At 37.6% G+C, this 19,716-nt stretch overlaps 1 protein-coding gene across 3 annotated transcripts in view; it reads right to left on the bottom strand.

Moving 5' to 3' along the window:
• CDYL (chromodomain Y like) overlaps window positions 1-19,716 on the bottom strand; it is a 105,234-nt gene that overhangs the window by 49,346 nt on the left and 36,172 nt on the right. For all 3 annotated transcript variants that reach the window (XM_054285145.1, XM_054285143.1, XM_054285144.1), the window contains exon 2: window positions 8,526-9,192. In XM_054285145.1, coding sequence (XP_054141120.1) covers window positions 8,526-9,192 — 667 coding nt within the window. The remainder of the gene's footprint in view (window positions 1-8,525; window positions 9,193-19,716) is intronic.

The following is a 19,716-nucleotide window of genomic DNA, read 5'->3' as shown; positions in this document are numbered from 1 at the left end:
AGGAGCTAAATTGTGTTTAGGTGATCAGCTCAAGTTATCTTTCTGCTGTCCATACTTCATTTAGCTCCTGCTTCAGCGATGTCCCTCTGAAATTTCTGTTCTCTTGTACCTTAAGTAATAAAGTGTTTCTTTGCAAGTTTTGTACCTTTGCTGCTCACTGCAACACTTTCTTTAAAAAGAGATCACTAAATACAAATAAGCACAGATTCCACTGCCAACCTTGTGACACAATGAACAACTAAGCCTACCCTGTTTTCCCTCCCTCCAGTCAGTTTCAGAGCAGTCTTTTGAAGCACAACTTCTTACTATCTTTCATTGCCTCTTTCAAGGAATATTTTCAAAGAAAATAGATGACAGTCAGTATTTCTTTATCCACACTTCAATAAGATGTTTAAAGAACTCTTAATACAATAGTACAAAGCTTTCCTCCACTTCTTCCACATCAAATTTTAAGACTTCCCAGATTTCAGATGCATTTAAATTTAGAATATTTTAGTTTAAAGTGCCAATGTTTATGACTTGCCTTTGTTTCTTAAAGGTGTCTAAAACATAATAAACTTTAAAGCATTTTAAATTACACTTACTTACTAAAGACAAAAGCTTTTTTGTGTTCTAAGATTGCAAAATTAAGAGAACCGTTACTAAAGAAGAAAACAGTTACTAAAGAAGAATTAACTGTTTGATAATTTGTGGCCTAAATGCATTTCAGTGTGTGCTCTTAAATAAGTTTACAATATAAGTGGTATGCAGAGCAGGTAATGTAGATATTTTTGTTTGAAAAAAAAAAATGCATGCAGTGTTACAAACACACAACTTCTGTATTTATTTTCTTTTAAATAACAGTAGTTCTTTGTATTATTATCAGTGACTCACAGCAGCAGCTCCACATCATGGTTATGCCACTTTGAGTACTGAAATTCCTCTGGCTGGCTAGAAAGTAGAGTTATTCCAGGGCGACATAATATATGCATATATACATAAAAATAAAAGGTATTTTTATGAACACCTATAACATTCAAGACTGTATCCAGCTGTTATCCCAACAGCTAGCCTTAAAAAACCTTGGTTTTGAATCTTAGTTTTGCATCTTCCTAAATCTAAGTATATTGTCTCTTTCACAAGCATTGGTGTAAACACAGTATTTTGGAGTTTGCTCACAATTGCATGATATTTTATCCCACCTGTAACAGCCTCCCTGTGAGGATGTTTTGTTGATTTTATTTTACGCAGACAATGTGATCTAGGCAAATCTTCCACTAACCAAGTTGCAGTTGTTTTGGTTGAGTTTTTTAATGGATTTTTGCATGAAACTATTAAGATTAATCTTTTCAAGAGAACACAGATTTATAATGACAGTTGCCTTGGCAAACATGGGTTCCATCCACTTTGCAGCTTTAACAGAGATGGGAGATGAAACTTTTTCAAAGATTGAAACAGCAAGAGACAAAAAAAGTGCCTGGTTACTTTACCAGGCACAACTACAAAAGACACCACATGAGCATTTCTGATTGCACTTCACATTTCTAAAGCTGCTCTGAAATTCTACGATTTTGACAACGTTGGATAAAAAAAAAGTATCTAGCTCAACATTTTTGTTCCATCCTTCAGTCTGATATTCAACACACTTTCTCTGTGCTAATGTATGCAAAGTAGGTTGAAAGGGTGTCTTGTAAACAGAGGCTCTGCTTCATCTTTCCTAAGTTTTTGCACAGCAGGTGTGACAAACCTGTCCTCAGAATTTACTTTTGTCTCATGTTAGCACATGTGCTGTAGGAGAATGCAATGCCAGATCATTACTGACCCCCCTGACCTGTCAGTCAAGAGAGATGCAGACTCCAGATCCTCAGCTCATGTAAACTGATGTAACATCAGAGGAACTGCACACCTATGAGGTTTATGTTTACCAGGGGCTACAGCTGTAATACAAATTCCAGTGAGAACAACACAGGAGTTTTTCTAGCAACTTAGGCTAAGGTTTTTATGTCCAAACTGAGAATTTATAGGGAAATTTCTTACCTTTTTCTTAAAAAAAACCCAAACAACAGCAACAAACCAATCAACCAACCAACCAAAAAAGAAAAACTCCCCAAAAAACCCCAACACAACAACAACAAAAACAAACAAAAAACAACCAAAACCGTTCAATTCAGGGTTTCCTTAAGGGTTTTTCAGGAATGGAATTGAGAAAAGAAAAAATTATGTGTCCGTCTCCCTCCCCTAGGACACATCCTCTACCTCACTGTCACTTCCAGAAGGCTGATAAAAATAAGCCTGCCCTTGAAGAAGCAGTTGGTTTGGCCATAGATATATGATTAATCATATATATAAATACATCTCCCATACCTGGGAGGGGAAAGGAAAGGGATCACTCTTTTCAAACTAACTACATTTTACACTTGCTCAGCTGCATTAAGTCTACACCAATGTAACACCCAACTAAGACATCTCCATTTTGGGAACTAAAGAATAGCAGAAGGCAGAAAAAGAAAGAAACAAGTCACTTATGGCTTATGTTTCTCAAAAATGAAAGCAAACTGTGCACTTAGATCCTGATTACTATTATTATGATAATCTGTTGACATAAACCAATACAGTTCTAAAGATAAGGGATTTTCACAGCAAGTTCTCAGCCCTGGAGCTCCACGTAAAGTAACAATAATGTGTACTATAAACTGCAGAAGAAATAGGGCAGAGGGAAGACAAAAAACCAGAACAGTAACAGATCAATTTTCCACATGACACAGACCATGCACTCTACAATATTGCTTAAAACGTTTGCATTTATACTAAGCCAGAAAATACAGATAAACAAGAAACTGGTAACAAGTCAGATTACTTTTACTTAAGAGTAAAACAGCTGAAGAACATGACTTTGTAAGACAGAAGGAAAAATTAATGTTAGGTTAAAATGTTTCAATTTAGTGCATAAGGGACATAATAATGCGAATTCTTAAGAAATACAATCAAAAGTCAACTTCTGGAGAAAAAAACCAAACCCAAACGTGTCTTTAAGCTTGATTAAATGAAAACTGCTTTACTCTTTTAGTGATTTGCTATAAAGATACACAATCAAAGATAAAAAATTACACACTTGTGCATTTGAAAAAGAAGTTTAACCGGTAATTTTAGAAGTTAAGAGAGCTTTGCAAAGGACTTTAACCCATTTAATAGGCTTTTGTTTGCACTAATAAAATATTTGGTTGCTTTCCAGATCACTCAGCAGAGATCAAGCCACCATCCAAGTGCAACGTACAAAACACACTGAAAAAGGAAGTTCTTCTCTTAGGGCTTTCTTTTTAATCACCACTTACTACTTAACCAACAAAATCTCCCAGCTAAGAAAAGGAGTGCTCAAATCTGCTTCTGTCCTTCCAGGATGCTAAAAGGAAATAAAAAAACCCTGTAACACATCATTCCCACATTCCCTTTTGTTGTATTCTAAATTCACAGCAATGAACTTCTTCAACGTTTCTCTTAATTCTGCTTTCTCAGAGGGTTTATATGCATGGTTTGTGGTCCATCTAGACAACTCTGTGGTTCACAGCTCTGTCAGCTGCTGTGCTCTTCCCATGGGACTCTCAAGCTCGGCCAGTTATGCTGGTGACAGCAGACCATTCCTCATGAAGAGTTCAACACTCAGGCACACCTAGGCAGAGGTGAAAAAGTAACTGGGAGAATTTGGGAGGGAAGTGTGTGAGCCTCCCTCACACTAATGAACAGGGAGGGACTGAACTCCTTTCAGCTGGGCTTGGTATTGCATTGAGAAGAGATGTTTCTCCTCAGTTCCAGCAGCCTCCATAATCCCTTCCACGCTTGCTTGATTCCTTTTGAGACTAAACCTATCAGACACTTAACCAAACAGACACTATTTTCCTTTGGTGTTTGAGTGGATTTTTATTTTTCCAAATCTATGGGTTTTAATCCCATAAGCTGCTTTGGGGAAAGCAGAGAACAGGTAACAAACAAAACTTAAGTTCAGTCTTTTCTTCTAATTTTTTTCTGATACCACTTTTCATTTTCTGACAATACCATTGTTTTGAGATGAAAACAGCACCATTATCCAACTAAAAAATCAGCAGACACTCTTGTTCCTTGTAGGGTGCTACACTGCAAGCATCTGTATTGTCAGCCTGCTGCTCCTGCAAGTTGCTTATCTGAACTGATATGTGCAAGGAGGGAGATGCTAATGCCACTGTGCACACTGGTGGTGCCTGTGTGACTAACAAGTGATTTAATTTACTGCAGTTCTTGTATTTCTTCTCTTCCTGGGTGCTGGCACCAACCTGCCTTATTCTAATTTTGACAACATATGCAGCTAGATGTGCTTTTCCTCCTTATTTTAGACTTCGAGCTTTGCATGCTTTTCTGCCTGAAATTTCCCTTCTTGTGGCATTTATTCTTAATTACATCCACATGTTGGACATTGCTAGCTGAATAAAAACTGTAGCAAATACAGGGTTACCCAGAATAAAAATTACTAGAATTTGCCAAGAAATGGTATTGCCCTGACTTACGATCCTTTCTAAAATTTCAAGACAACTCTCTAGCCCTGTGTGACTGACAGATCAGATTCCTTTTGCAGCTTCTCTTCTTGTGCACTCTATTAAATACAACTTCCCTCGTTACTATGACCATACTATGCTGAAACCATTTGAAGTAAGATTTCAAAGCTACTTTTTAATACCACTTTGATGAAGGAAACTTTGAGAAACTTTTAAGGTATCAGAACCTGTTAGACACAAAACCACCATTTCTTTTGCCTAGTTTTGAGTAATATGCCTTACGTGTAGGTGCTTCTAACCTTCTTTTGGTGGCACTTGAGGCACTTGTAGGTGCCACTAACAACATTTCATTTCTTTGTTGTTGTCTTTATACTTTCTACTTTTCTACTTTGTTCATCCATTCCAAGATTGCTTTTATTAACTTGTAGTAACAGCTGATGATCACCACATATTTATAAATACCAGAACCACAGCAATGTTCAATTCAGTGATCTGTCCTCACTTCTTCCATACATCACCCTAATTCTTAGCCTTGTATATATATTACTCCATGAACTCAGTTTTCAAGGCCAAGCCTTTAAAATATGAACATTCAACACAATGCTATTCTTTTGATAGCAGCTTGATTTCAGTGTGCTGAGACTGCCAGAACCCAGAGTAAACACGACAGATATTTTATTCCCCAGAACTCCTGTATATTTTAACAGATATTTGCTGATTGCCTTTTCTGAGACTGGAAGATTTTGGAACATGAACTGCACCACAGAAATTTGTCTCAGGAAAAGCAGGATTAGGTGCTACAATAACACTAATATTTCCTAGTAATTACTGTCATGGCATTTTCATATGCGTACACATTTCTGGGATTTTTGTTTACACTTCTCTTATAAATTAAACAAAAAAAAAGGTAAAAACAAGGTTGGGAAAAACAAACAACAGACCCAAACAAACAACAACAACAGCCCAATCAACCAACCAACCAAACAAGAAAAACTGAGTAGTTTCACCATCCTGAGCGAGGACTTAAAGATCAACCTGAGTCACACTACTAAACAGTCATAGCACCATACCCAAAATCAGGAACACTGTTTTCTTATTTAACTTTTAATTATTTTTCCAGTATTACTTTAAAAAAATGTAATTCAGTTTTAATTTTAAAAGTAGTCTAAAATTTTTTTGAAGTGCAATCTATATTTTTCTAGAATCTTTCAAAATTATGCTTTATGACTAGTGATTTCTGTTTTGACTAATTAAGTTTACCAAGAAAAACATCTTGATAAAAAATTCCTAAACCAGCTCAACTAAGAAGCTATTTTTCAAAACATGCTTTTGTCTTCCTGACAGCATCCTCCAAGTGGTAGTAGGAATTCTTAAAATTAACAGAAGGTGTATGTGGAGGAGGTGGGATGTTTGGAAAGAGTGCTCCAAATGCCAGATCTATCATCTGTATTATTAATATGTCAGATCTGGTGCACATGAAGATGCATTTCTGTGCAATGAATACCCCTCATGATACATGATTCCTGAGGTCGTGCTGACAATGTGATGAGGTGTCCATCTAAGACTGAAGGAATGTCCTGAGTAAGGAGCAAAACAGGATCCTGAACGGCAGCAGCTCCTCCATGCAGGGGAGGGAAGCACCTATTTACTACACTTTTAATGAGTTGCAGTGTGAAGTTAAAAATAAAAACAGCAAGAAGAATGCATCTTCAAGGAGTGAAAAGACAGCAAATGTATAAGCTCAGGAAGCTCCAAGGCCAGGAGAGCTCTAGAAGACAGGGCTGTCTCTCTTTGCTTCTCCCTAAATAAATCCACTCAGGCCACACATAATGGCTGAGTTGGAGCCCGGGCTTCCATGAGGAAAATACATCAAAGAAATCCTGAAAAGTTAGGAAGAGAGACTGATGTCAGATAAGTGCAAAGTATTTTTCTTTTGCAACCTTTTTTCCAAGTTTTATAATTCCAGAAATACGGCACGATTGGAAGGTTATCTCCAAAAGTGTTGCAGGTGAACAAAATAGAACCCCAATAAATAGGGATATTTAGCATCCATTTTCCAGCAGATATGCACAGCTCAGCTTGGGGATTGGAGTGGAAAGCCACAGTTAATGCACTGATATGCCTCCAGCAGCAGACAGAAGGTGGAACATATTGTGTATGTTTCATCAACCACGTATTGTGACTATCTCCTTGGCTCTCCTTTTCTGATCTACACCTTTAGGATCTCGTGAACACGTAAGTGTGAGAAAACTCTTGTATTGTCATCATCCCTAGAGCCAGTCAACAGCTTTCCTTGTTAGCTGCCCAGACAAATGCCTGGAAGAGTTGAAGGAGGTGGTGGCAGTTGAGGAAATTTTCACACAGCAGTGAAACAGGAACAAATCTCACCCAACACCTTCTGTGTCACTCCCTTTCCCCTGCAGGCCTTTTGCTTCCATCTGATGCCCTGAAACTGGGCCCTTGCCATACCACTATTACCAAAGTGAGAGGCTGGTGGGAAAGATTTAATCTGATCTACCCAAAAAGATCCTTCATGCCCCAGGTATTTTTCCTGGATGCCATGAGGCAAAAAAATGAGATGCCTAAGGCAGAACTTACCAATCAAGTCACTAGGAAGCCCGCCATACTCCAAAATGCCTATTAACTATCATAAAACCATCCCATGCAAAAACACACTCCTCTACCTCACCTACTCAGAGAACTCTCATCCTGGCATCTCTTGCATCTTCCCCTTCAGCTTTGTTTACATCTTTTGAGATTTGCATTCCTTCTTTAGCCCATGCAAAGCAAGAGATATTCCTGGCATCTGTGTGTGCATTGCCATGGTTACCTAGTTCATCTGCAGCAAAATGGGTTGGTCCATGACCTGACACCACAGCTCCAGGAACACATTCCTCCCTTGTCCACTGCTTCTCAACCTCTCTGGCTGCAGCTGTTCTTTTGGAAAATCTCAATGCAAGCAACAGTGGGGTACGCAACACAAGCTCTCCCAAAGTCTCTAGCACATTTTTTCCCTATCCAATGTTTCTAAGTGTGTTTTTTGGCAGGTCCAGTCCTTGAAAAATTCCAGACAATTTTTCCAGCAAGCCATCATAAATAGCACACCTGCACATTTGACCTGCTGCATTTTATTTGAGGGTGCAGTCATTACTTGAAAATTTAGACTTGGAAATTGAGCCTCCAAAGCCTGCTCACGAGAACACTCGTGACCACACAGCCGAGTCTGTCAGGGAAGAACAATGGTTTGGGGCACAACAATAAGGAACAAGAAATCTTAAACAACGGTCTCAGCTGGTTGGGGGACAAACAGCTCCCTCCTAGAAGAGCAGTTTAGGTTACTTTGGTGTCACAAATTTTACAGTACAAATTGAATTAACTGTGACCTACTTAGATATTAGCAAGCCAGACATTACTCCTAAATAAGTGTTCAATATCAAATGAGGTATAAACAACAAAATATTGATAAAATATAATGAAAACAAATTTCAATCCAGGCAGAAGGCATATGTATTTCCACAACTGGCTCAAATTTTCACAGAAACAAAGCTTACTAACTTTGTTTTTTAAGCAACATCACTCTCAAGAGTTTTTTCTCCAGGCAATATTTATAACAAAATAGATACATAAACTGTTATGAAGAATCCTTGCTCACACCATTCATCTCTTCCCATAATTAAGGTTTCTAATATTTATACCAAATTTGACCTATTTAAATAAACTTAAAGCAATGATGTAATATCTGGAAATGGTACACTAAGTATGTGTACCACACAATGTCAAGGCAAACACAGATATATCAGATGGTGATTCTGAAAACACAAATACCAATAGACTTCTGCAAGGAAACCAAAAGCTGTACTTTCAAAATGGATTTGTAGTTATATAGTTACGCAAAATAAAGTGAAGTTCTCCGGACTTGATTTAGCATGGCTGGAACAGAGTGGATAATTCGTCTGCATCTCAACTGCAAAAAACTCCAGGCAAATGAAAAATCACCACCAAAATGATGACTTGTACACCTACCTTTTCCGTTTATTGTTAATGCTGATGCAATTGTGGCTGTTACTGGCACTGGCAATTGTGGCACTAATGGATGTATCCTTGGTCGGCTCCCCATCCTAGCACGCTCTGCACCAGGTCCTAACAAAGCTCCCACAGGTTTCTCTGCTGCTACTTCTGGTGCTACAGAGTCTTCTTGATCTTGCTCTACATGGTCCATTTTATCTGGGCTTTCATTCTGGAAGCCATCAACTGTTGTCCGGCTCTTAATTGGACTTTTGGGCACTAGGATTTTAATACCTGATTTTGCAAGGTCCATATTTTTACGTCCAGAAAGCGACGGTGAATTGTTTTTCCGGAACTTCTGTGTGGCAGAAAAAAGTTGACTGTTTTTTGACTCGTGTTCTTTAGTCATAACTAAAGATTTAGAAGATGTCTTTGAAAAAGAACTATTGGTAGACCTAGAAATTTGTTTTCTGGCATTATTTGGAGAGGTCCTGTTTGTCCTGGTTAATGTGCTTTCTTTCTGCTTTTCATTGTGGCGTCTGTTAAATTCATGTATATATTCCTCACAATTGACAAGGTGCTGTTCTGGCTCCCAAGTATCATCTTCGCTGTCGTATCCTTTCCATCGCACCAAATACTCTGTTTTTCCTTTCTTGTTTTTCCTCTTGTCAACAATTCTCTCTACCTGTTAAAAATCAAAAATAAGCATTAGGCATGGCGGGATATACAACTCATGAGAGTGACCTGCATGTAAATAATTTGTTAAGTGCAGACAGCTTATAATATTTTCTTGTTGTTTTGTAATCTGTACTTTAGTTCCACAGTATTACAGTCTTTCACTGCTGACTGGAAATCTCTCACTTTAAACTTTAGATTATTACTTTTATCTCAAAAACATGTTCTAGAATATTAAAATTGTTCTTCACTAAGTATTTTGCATGCACAGGAATCTGAATATAACATCTTAAAATTGACAATCAGCACTGGCCTCAGAGAAGCTCTTGCACCAACTTCAAGGTGGACATGATTTCCCTCTCTCAATATAGAAGTCATGTTTAAATATGCTGTATAAATACAGGGTGTTTACCTTACCAAACTTATCAATTTGATATTGTTTGAATAATTTGCTTGCTTAGCATAAGACATATGTGAGAATCTCTCACTTACAATGAGCTAACCTTTAGCTATCAGGGACAATGTGGAACAGCTTAGGAACTGGGGCAAATTCAGACGATTTTTTTTTTTTGAGACTTCTTGTAAAAACAGAATTTGTTTTTGCCAGAGCCTTTGATACACATACTTGAACAAATTACCATGCCTCACTTATCTGCAAACAGAGATGATATTTATGTCACAAGTATTAAGCATGCACATTCTACAACTGCATGTGGAACCCATGGGCTGGAGGAATTCAGGCACTGGGGTGAAGCGGGCAGGGCAGACAGCAGCAGCTGCAGGGACAGAGGCTCATGCCTCAGACTAAAACTTATGCCAGTCATGCTAATCCTGTGGAAAGGGAATTCTTTTACTGAAAACGATATAAGTGCAAAGCTAGTCTTAGGGTTTCCCCTTTTTATTTCATTTTTTCTACCCACATTGATTCCTCTGGTAAATCCTCCACCCCACTTTATTTCAGTTATGGTACTGATATAGCTTTCTTACTCATCTCTCTCTTCTTTTTGGTAATAAAAAAGGCAGGTGTTTGGGACCGTTATTTATTAATGTAAGTCCCAGCCCTTCATGATGAAAACCATGCATAGAAGCTGAGATCACACCTACCTAGAAGAACCTCTGAAGAAAGACTGACATTTACACGAGTGGCATTAACCCAAATGGAATGTCTACAGAACAGTTTAGAAGGATGGCAGGAAAACACAAGGACGTATGGTGCACATATTGACAGCGTACATATATGGTAAATGATTTGTTACCAAATCACATGACTGCTGACAACAGATCTTCTTAAGAGTGCATCTCAATTTTACACGTGACATGCTATCATAATGTACTCCCAGGTTTTCAACACTAAGGTTAAATGATTACTATTATTACAATCTCAGCAGCAACATAAGGACATACCCTACAACTGCATGTGATACCCTGCAGGTGTTGTACTGTGTCATCAGGCTGTTGCTCAGCTCTGTCTGCATAGGTCTTAAGCTCAACCAAACCAACACCACAAAAATAAGAATCAAATACAAACAAGCTCCACTTTTGCCTTGTTAATCTGCTCAATGCATTCTATAGAGAGATATACAATATAAATTGTCCAAATTTTATTTAAAATCTTAAAATACAGAAAAACTATTTTTATTCTGATTATTTAACTTTCTAGTAGTTACTGGGATTGAAAAACCACGCAGCTAGAAAAATGAAACTTTTTTTTCCACAAAACTATTTAAAGACAGCTTAAAAGAAAATGTGACTCCAAGAATTGAAGAAAGTCACGACAGAGAAACATGTCTTCAATTTTTTCTTAGTAGAGACCGAGTAAAAAGACCTTCAAATATTAAGTCAGAAATGTTAAATTAAAAACGAAGAACAAAATCATGAATCAAACTTCCTCTCTTGTCAAAAAAGCAGTTACTGGTAGTCTTGCTTATCCTCTCTGCCTCTCTTGACCTTCTAAAACAGACTTTAAGAGCACGATTCTCAGAGAAATATCTCTACTACTACCAAGGTGTTTTTATTCTCTAATACAAAATCTTCATAATGAACAGCATCAATTACTGAGCACAAAGTCCTACCACTGTCTTTCAGTACTGAAAGGCCACCCATTAAGGACATGCCCTTTTCAAGTAGGAAGCCATCCCTGTCATCCAAAAAACCAGATATCTTGCAGAGATAATAGATGAAGTCTAGAACAGGAGACACAAAAATCCATTCTTAACCTGATGATTTATGGAGCAAGCAGAAATGCATAAAGAAAACAGTTATATTTAGCTGTATTGTCCAAGCCTGCAACAAAACCTACTTTGACATTGCTCTTTTTGATTAAAAGGATTTTTTTCATAACCCTTCATTTTTTCTTGAATGCATCTTTTGTTTTATATACAGCACAAAATTTACAAGAATTAACCTGTGATACACAATTTATCATGCAGATTCAGAGCTTTAGTGAGGGCCTTCTTTTTTTGCATTGACTCAGTTTGGTTAGTCTGACTCCCCCAGAAGCACTTGAAAAACTGCTCAGGACTATTCTGCCTCAATACTTTTGCTGATGACAACAGCTACATAAGTGTTTCTCACCCAGAGCTGGGAGCAAGATACATCCTTAGCCATAATCACACTAGAAATGCTGACTAGTACTTTGTGACAACTACCATTTTTACAGTGTCCAATGCCCTGTCCCATACCATGGGCTACTACTTATTTTTAGAGATTAAAAGGTTCTGTACTGCAGGATTTGCCATTAATGGTTAGTTTTCAAGTGTTGTATAAGAATCACAACAGAAGACAAAATAACATTAAAAAAGATAAAACAGGTGTGAGGGAAAGTTATCAGGCAAACTACCTGGGTGGTAAAAAAAATAACATCTCCCAGTTTATTTTAGCATGCTAAGTTATCACTTTCCCCACCTGGGGGGCACTGATCAATGACACTCAAAAATTCAGGCAGCAGAAGAACTGACAGAAAAACAATGAGCTGCTCAGAGGTATAATCAAACACTGAAATGCCAAATTATAATCCCACTAACCACAACTATACCTGAGATTTCCCATCTGTAAAATGGTAAATTTCTCCTCCCTCCACAAATGTGGTAAAATTGGTTCATGCTTGCTCTCCCTCCCTGAGGATTTTAATTGCTTTTATTACCAAATTATACACAATTTACACTCAAAAAAAAATCCCAACAAAGGAACAAACAAACAAACAAAAGTTTGCATGGTTGCAGGCTGAAGTGTTGCCTGGCTACAACTGCACCAGGTGAAAATGACAACACTGCAACTCCTCCCCGTCCTGAGCTCTGAGACAACAGCTCCTCCCCATCTGTCAGCACAACTTCTTCCGTAATTATTCCCTAATGTAGTTCTGCCAAAGTGACCTGGTTTAGATATTAAGAGTACCTGAGTTAATGTAGGCATCCTGAAATAACTGGTTTGGAGAGCAGCCACATATGCAGTATTTTCTGACACACCTAAAAGGACTGCAACTTTCAACAGAGGACAACAGACACCTATAGGCTGGACTGGTCCAGTAACCTCATCGTCAGGAACAGGACATGCACTCTTAAAGCCTGATGAAAGCTTCTTAGTTCAGGTCACTAAAAGTAAGCATGAAATTCAAAAGAATATTCTCAATCTAAAGCAATATCATTTAGGCACATTTGTAAATTCAATATAAGGCACGCTCTCAGTCACTGTACATGTGTGTATATATATATGAAAAAGATCATACTTTGAACATTCGAAGAAATTAAACTAAAGGTACATCTGTTGGTGAGTGAGAAGGCAACAAAAAAACAGAAAGACCAAAATGAACACATGTGGGCAGGTAAATATTCAGTGAGTATTGCCTTGTTTATAATAAATCCACTGTACATTCCCATCATGTTCCTTTCTGTCCTCACACTCGTGTCAGGCTAAATCAATTTAAAGTTTACAGAATAGAATCTATTGGACTTCATACTCTACCCGTTGTCTGTAAAATAGAGGAGAAGGCCTTGTTCTGTTAGCTGAAGGCTATGCCTACATTTCTGTTTTTGTTCAGAGCAGTAGTGCAATTTGGAAGCAAGTCCTTGCCTCCTCTGCACTATTCCTGCTTACTGTGGAATGGCTTTAGTCACAGACCAGTTTTGGTATACAGGATGTGGATTCTTTATGGAGAAATATAAACTGGAAATGGAAATGTACCAATGCATCTGTCACGCTTCAGCCCCTAAGGGGGCACACAGATCCAATCAAGTAACACCTCTGAACAGTTTCAATACATGTAGTGGCATGGATATTTGATCCCGAGGGGCACCACTAAATCTAGTCCAAAATAAAAGTGCTGCACAGCAGAATATGTAGAGGTGGGCACCACAGCACCAACTACTTCACTCTACTGATCTTCTCTACTTGAGCCAAATTACTTCTGGAGATAGTCCCCAAGTCAGAGACAGAAAGCTGGAATAAATGCTAGTCTTACATGACATATGTATGCACTACAAGTGAACAGTCACCCTTTCTTAAACTGGACACTATTTCATACACAAATGGGACTTAAATGATCCCCCATAAGCAATCAGCAATGTTTACAAGTGGTTGCATCTTCCATTTATTAAAATCTTGCAGAAGTCAATGATAAAAAGTATTCAAATACTTCTTACTGTAAATAAAATAAATGCATTCTACATTAAAAATCAACTAATAAATAGCAGCATACCACATAAAAACCATTAAGTGCCATGTTTTGCTTAAAGTAGTTTTGGGGAAACATACTCAAAAAGATATTTGATGAGGATGTCAAAACACATCTGAAGGTCTGTAAAATGAGCACTAAAATCTTATTTTACACATTTTAATAGAAAATACATAACTTCCCACAGGATGACTTAAGACCAAGTCACAGTATTGCTCACTGCATTTAGCACCACCAGGGAAATCTGAAAAACAGCTTAACACATACACATAGAATATCAAAATCTGTATAGAGAAGAATGTAAAAAAACAATATTGTATGGCTTAAGATCAAATAGCATCATAAAGAAATTACACTAGGACATCATATAAATCCAAGAGTTCACCTTCACTGCAGCTCCACGTTGCTGCATTGACAGGAGCCTGGGAGAGCACACATAAGGTCGCTGCCACATGCTCGGAGCTGACTGATTTGATTAGCAGAACAGACTGATTGGATTAGCAGCCGATGAATTGCTGTAAACTGAGCTGCTGCATCCTTACAGCGTGACTGACCTGAGTGTCTGTGCAGCACAGGGCTGGCCATGGTGAGGCTGTATTACACATATATTGTTCTGCAAGCCAGAGCTGTGGATATAAATGTGGATCAGATGTGGGCAGATTACTGCCTTTCTGTCAAATTAGCTTCAGCAGATGATGCAGTTTTTGTGTTGCTCTTGTGACAGCTCTGCAATGAGGGCTGATACCTGATCTGGCTGAAGGCCTGACAATACAGAGTCCACCAACTCGACTGCCTTCAGGCACCAGCAGGATGAGTTCATACAGGATCATCGCTTCCCAAGCCACAGCCACTCCCAACCTCCTTTGGAGGCAGCAGTGTGTGCAGAGGGATTGGAACACATTCACGTCTATGAGCAGGAGTCCCATAAGGGACCACAAGGCACTTCTTGTGTCCTTCATGCTAGCAGTGCAATAAAGAGAACTGCACAGCTCAACGCTACTTTCAAAAATTTAACAGCTGTGCTAAAACAAATATTAAGATTTCTCTTTTTCCCAAGCTCTATTTCAATCAAAGGCTGTCCATTTCTTTAGGATTCCTGGACACAAGTCATGCAAGAGCTAACTTTGAGGCTATCTGTAACATTCAATTAATACAGTTGCCTGTGGGTTATAATTCACATTTTAATTCACCATCTATATAAATTTCTTATCAAGTTGCATATAAAATTTCAATTGTCTCAGTGAAGCTCATTATTTATCATCAGCTTTAGGTTTTACATCCTCTCATGGTCTTAGCAAAGACAATAGACAAAACAGTTTAATTACTGCATTCTCATCAATGCCAGTGATTCCAGGGAATCACAGCTATGGTGCATGCCATGCCTGGCTGCACAGCCACCTCCTGAAAAAGCATTTCAGGAAGTTTTATACTTGTACCTATATTAAACAAACTAATCACTGTATGTGCAACTCCTTTATGATGTATTCAAAAGTGCAGATCACAATCAGAAAGCAGATCTTTGTAAGAAGCCTTTTCTGTACAGGACATCAGGGAAACGGGTGTGGAGGGAGAACCTGTGACAAAGTCACTTTGCTTTAGAAAATTAACTCCATGGATAAACAGTTTGCCTGAGACTTACTTCCTCACAAGTCACCACTGATGATTGATGCTAAACTGTCAGCATCACAGATCCTTCCAGATATAATTTACAGAGAAACAGTTACAACAGTTGTGATGCAAGTTACAGCCTACTGCAGAATTCATCAACTGCTTTACCCTAATTATAGTTACCAAGCTATGGCAAGAATGCTTAGAAAATCTTAATCTCATCTCATCAACTCACTGTTCACAACAGTTCTAACCTTTTATTTACACCAAGGTAAGACAGACATATATTTTCTACTTTGCACAAAAGCAGAATGAAAATCCATGCAAAGCTGGTAATATCTGTACAAACATAATATAAACAATTAGCTGCAACAATGGATTTTTACCAAACACACACTGTTTGCATCCTTTAGAAATAAGAACAAGTAGCATCAAATAAATTTATCATCTTGAATGGAAAAGGTCGTAATCAGAAGAAACTATTAAAAACCACTAGCATTGAATTTAGGATACACATTTTTGGCAGTCAAAGATGTTACATAAGTATTACTATGTTTATTAAGTTACTAAAAATTTTATCATTTCTAGAAAATTTCAGCATCATCCACATATAGAACGCCAAAGGAAATTCTTCCCATCTTCAATTCATTTGTAAAAACTGCATGTTAGGATGTAAATCCTGGATGTTTTTTCCCTGAGGTAAATACTCTTTCTGCACTTGCCAAATTCTCTAGCTTATATATCTCCACTGCAGTACAAAAAGTGAAGGTCCAAAACTTGGTGCTACCAATGCTAAATAAAAATAATAGAGAAAACGGAAAACTACCTATTTGCTAAATAAAAAAAATTGAGAAAACTGAAATGCATACTTATTATTGGCAACTCTGGCAACATGAAAAACTCTCAACCAAAGAATGCCCATATTTTGTGTGTGATTGATAATTTGTGAAAATGTAGAAATAATCTAAAGCTACCTCACAGCTTCCACAGCTTGACAACTATTTACTTAAAGGATAAGGCCAACAGAAATATTGTCACTTTGTCCTTCAGCAAGAATAATAAAGACTTTGTCAATATTAAGCATCAGGACTACAGACTTGCTTTCAAAGCAGGAGAAACTGGACCTTCAACAGTGCTCAAGTACAAATGACTGATAAAGATTCAAAATATTTCATCTAAAAGGAGTGTCTTAAGGAGAGAGCAGGTCACAGCAAAACTGCACTCCAAGTGTTAGAGAACACCTTGCCACAGCGAAGCAAGCTCCAGAAATGGGAACCATAACAAGAAAGAGGAGCAGAAGAAAGAAAATCATAGGACAGTTGAAGAGTGAACTGGGTATGCTGTAGTCAATTTATCAAATTTCATTTAATTCTACAACAGTTTCATCTACCAACATCAAACAAGGCTTTTCAGCAGCCTACTGCCTACAGAAGCACCAATGTCAAGTCTGCTACTGCAGAGCTGACCAAACCTCAGTAAGAAGGCTCACAGACCTCAGCTCTTAGAAGCTTATTCAGTAGCAGTCTCTTCCTTTTGCCTCTTAGAGGTCTGGGGATGCTAGTTCTAAATATAGTAGCAAGAGCTTTCTCTGGAATCACTTCATCCAAGAAGGCACAATACAGACTTAGAGCCTCCTACCTGGCTCCTCTCACTCTTGCATCAAAAGCTTATTTCCATAAGAAATAAAGTTCCTGGATACAAGACCATGACTGAATTTTTGTATTCAAATACAAAGATGCCAAAAAATTCTAAATCACAGTTAAGAACAACATTATTTGCTGGCTCCTTCTGTATTCCTTACCTCAATGCCAACATGTCTTAGAGGAATGTGTGTCCCTGGTCAATCTACTTCCAGTAGGACTTCTCTCAATACTTGATCCAGAAAAGCTGGTGATACAGAACTTTCCCCTAATTAATCAACCTCAGTGAGTGCTTGCACAGCTGCCTCTTAGTTGTGACATTCTATTTCTTTCAGAGATTTATTAGCAGATGAACTATTTTTTCCAGACAGAAAAGGTATTTCTCTGTTTGGGTCTCAAGTCTCTCTGTCTTTAGTCTGAACCTAAACTCATTTCTTATTTAATACCACTGCAGCTTCCATGACTACACCCTCCCATTCACTTTTGTAACCAGGCTGTGGGGTACAAATAAAGCTGTGGGATTGCTGGTAACTGTGCTTGGCAAAGATTCTTCCAAATTTCAAGGTTTTAAAGTTTATTAATAAAACCAGGTTTTACAGTGCTCATCCACTGTGTACCTTCCTAACAGCAACAAAGACTCAGAGTATATACAAATATGTTCACACTCTTCACATATAATTAGCTTTTTACTAGGCCTGCACATTGCACATGAGTAGTACAAGCTCTGCAGTAAGGTATGTATTCAAATTACTTTCTTGTTTCATCAGTATTTGTAACTTCCTAAGCTTTATTCTTCAAACATGTCAATCAGAAAAAAACTACCCTACACTGCATCACTGGTTTTAACACACATATACCTCCTGCTAGTGTAATTTGCATGAAGACACATTCCCAATAATTACCATTTTCCTGAAATGCATCTAATGCTTACATACATTTTAACATCAAATCACTAATTACTCAACCTAACACATTACACTGATATTAAAACTCCTGAATCAAAGGGATTGATGATTAAGATTGCTTTCTGTTGTCTTTTGAAAAAATGCACTGTCTTAAGCTCTGTTACTTACTGATCCTATCCACCATCAGTTCATATATGCATACTAAAGTAACAGACACCAGGTATTAATCTGATTACTCTGATGTTGGTCAATAAAACACCTCCAATTTCAAAATCCCTCATGCTTTGGCAAGGAGAACAAAGCAGAAGAAGCAAAGCATTTTAGGCTTGGAAAATGTCAGCTTCATCAACAGCACCTTTTGTTGAGGTAATTAAATTAATCTTTCAATAATTCAATTTTTTTTTTAGAAAAGCTGGGTAGCAGCAACTTCTCTATTACATGGTTAACATGAATTTCTGAAGCAATATACATATAAAAACCTTCTCCATAAGCATTTTCTATTTCCTGTAATCTGGAATCAAACAGAATAAGGAAAATCACATGTAGTTTCCTAGAACTGGGTAATAAAATATTTTAAAAGGTTATTCTTTACTCAAACCACTTCTTGAACATTATTTTTCTACAGAAAGCATCATCTCAACAGCGGCTGTAGCATGAAGTAGCCACTGAACTCATATCTTGATATAACACTTAAAAATTGTGCCCTTTTAGGTCACAACACAAATACTAAACCAACCTGAACTATTTGTACTGCAGATTTTGCCACTGCTCTTTAAAGTCTGTAAATAGGCAGAGCTTCTTCCCAAAAAAGGACCACAATTGAAGTCTCCACTTAGGCAGAAATAATACAGCACTACAACTTGCTCAAGTCCTTCCTCAAGAGTAAAGGAACCAAGAGTTACCCTCTACAAGGCCAAATGTCATTCTCTGTCTGCATTCCAGTCCTTCCTCCTGCACAGATGTCATATAAAATAATCTGCCAACTTTCTCATATAACTACAAAAATATGGTAAACAAACTATCACCTGCTTTTTGCAGAGGAAGAACATATTGTTCTGTATTTTCCTCCAGCTATGGATACTATATTGGCTTTTGGTGTCTCCTTGCCCACCTGCTGGACTTCTTTTATTCTCTGGAAAACAATAAAATAATCTCTCATGCTGTCTCCTTCACTTTCAGGTGCTTTTTATTCCTTTCCCTCTGTCCCTGTGTGAATCTGATATTGCTATTTGCAGTGCTTTTCCTAATCCCACATCACAATTTGCTCTCCAAAATATGCCTTGAGAATTACTTTCCTCATAATTTTATAAGGTAATGGTGTATTAAATCCTTACACATTTCTCCAGGTTCAAGTAATTTGCAAAACACTCTGCAAAATAACACTTATTTAAAAAAAAATTTAAAATTGTAACGTTCACTTCAATCTAAGCAGTTGTTCACAGTACAGCAACTGTTCACAAAAAACCCAGATTTTATTATATAGAAGGTATTTCAATTTAGACCCAAACTTTTCTTTTTGCCTTAGTGATTTCAATGATAAATCTAAAATTATTTCTATAGTGTAGAGAATAAACAACTGTCTCGCCTCCTTCTTTATAAAAGAGACAAATTCACTAACTTAAGGTATGCATGGAGAACCAAGACTTAGGCATGCAATACACTGGCATCTATCTTCCCCTCCACTGTGTCTTTTCACACCTTAAATCAGTTTA

The sequence above is a fragment of the Melozone crissalis genome, unplaced genomic scaffold, assembly GCF_028551555.1.
Source record: "Melozone crissalis strain CALT ecotype California unplaced genomic scaffold, PUWL_Pcris_2 ptg000042l_1, whole genome shotgun sequence".
NCBI lineage: Eukaryota > Metazoa > Chordata > Aves > Passeriformes > Passerellidae > Melozone > Melozone crissalis.
Note: the sequence above shows the minus strand (reverse complement) of the source record. Positions and strands in the feature narration are given on the sequence as shown.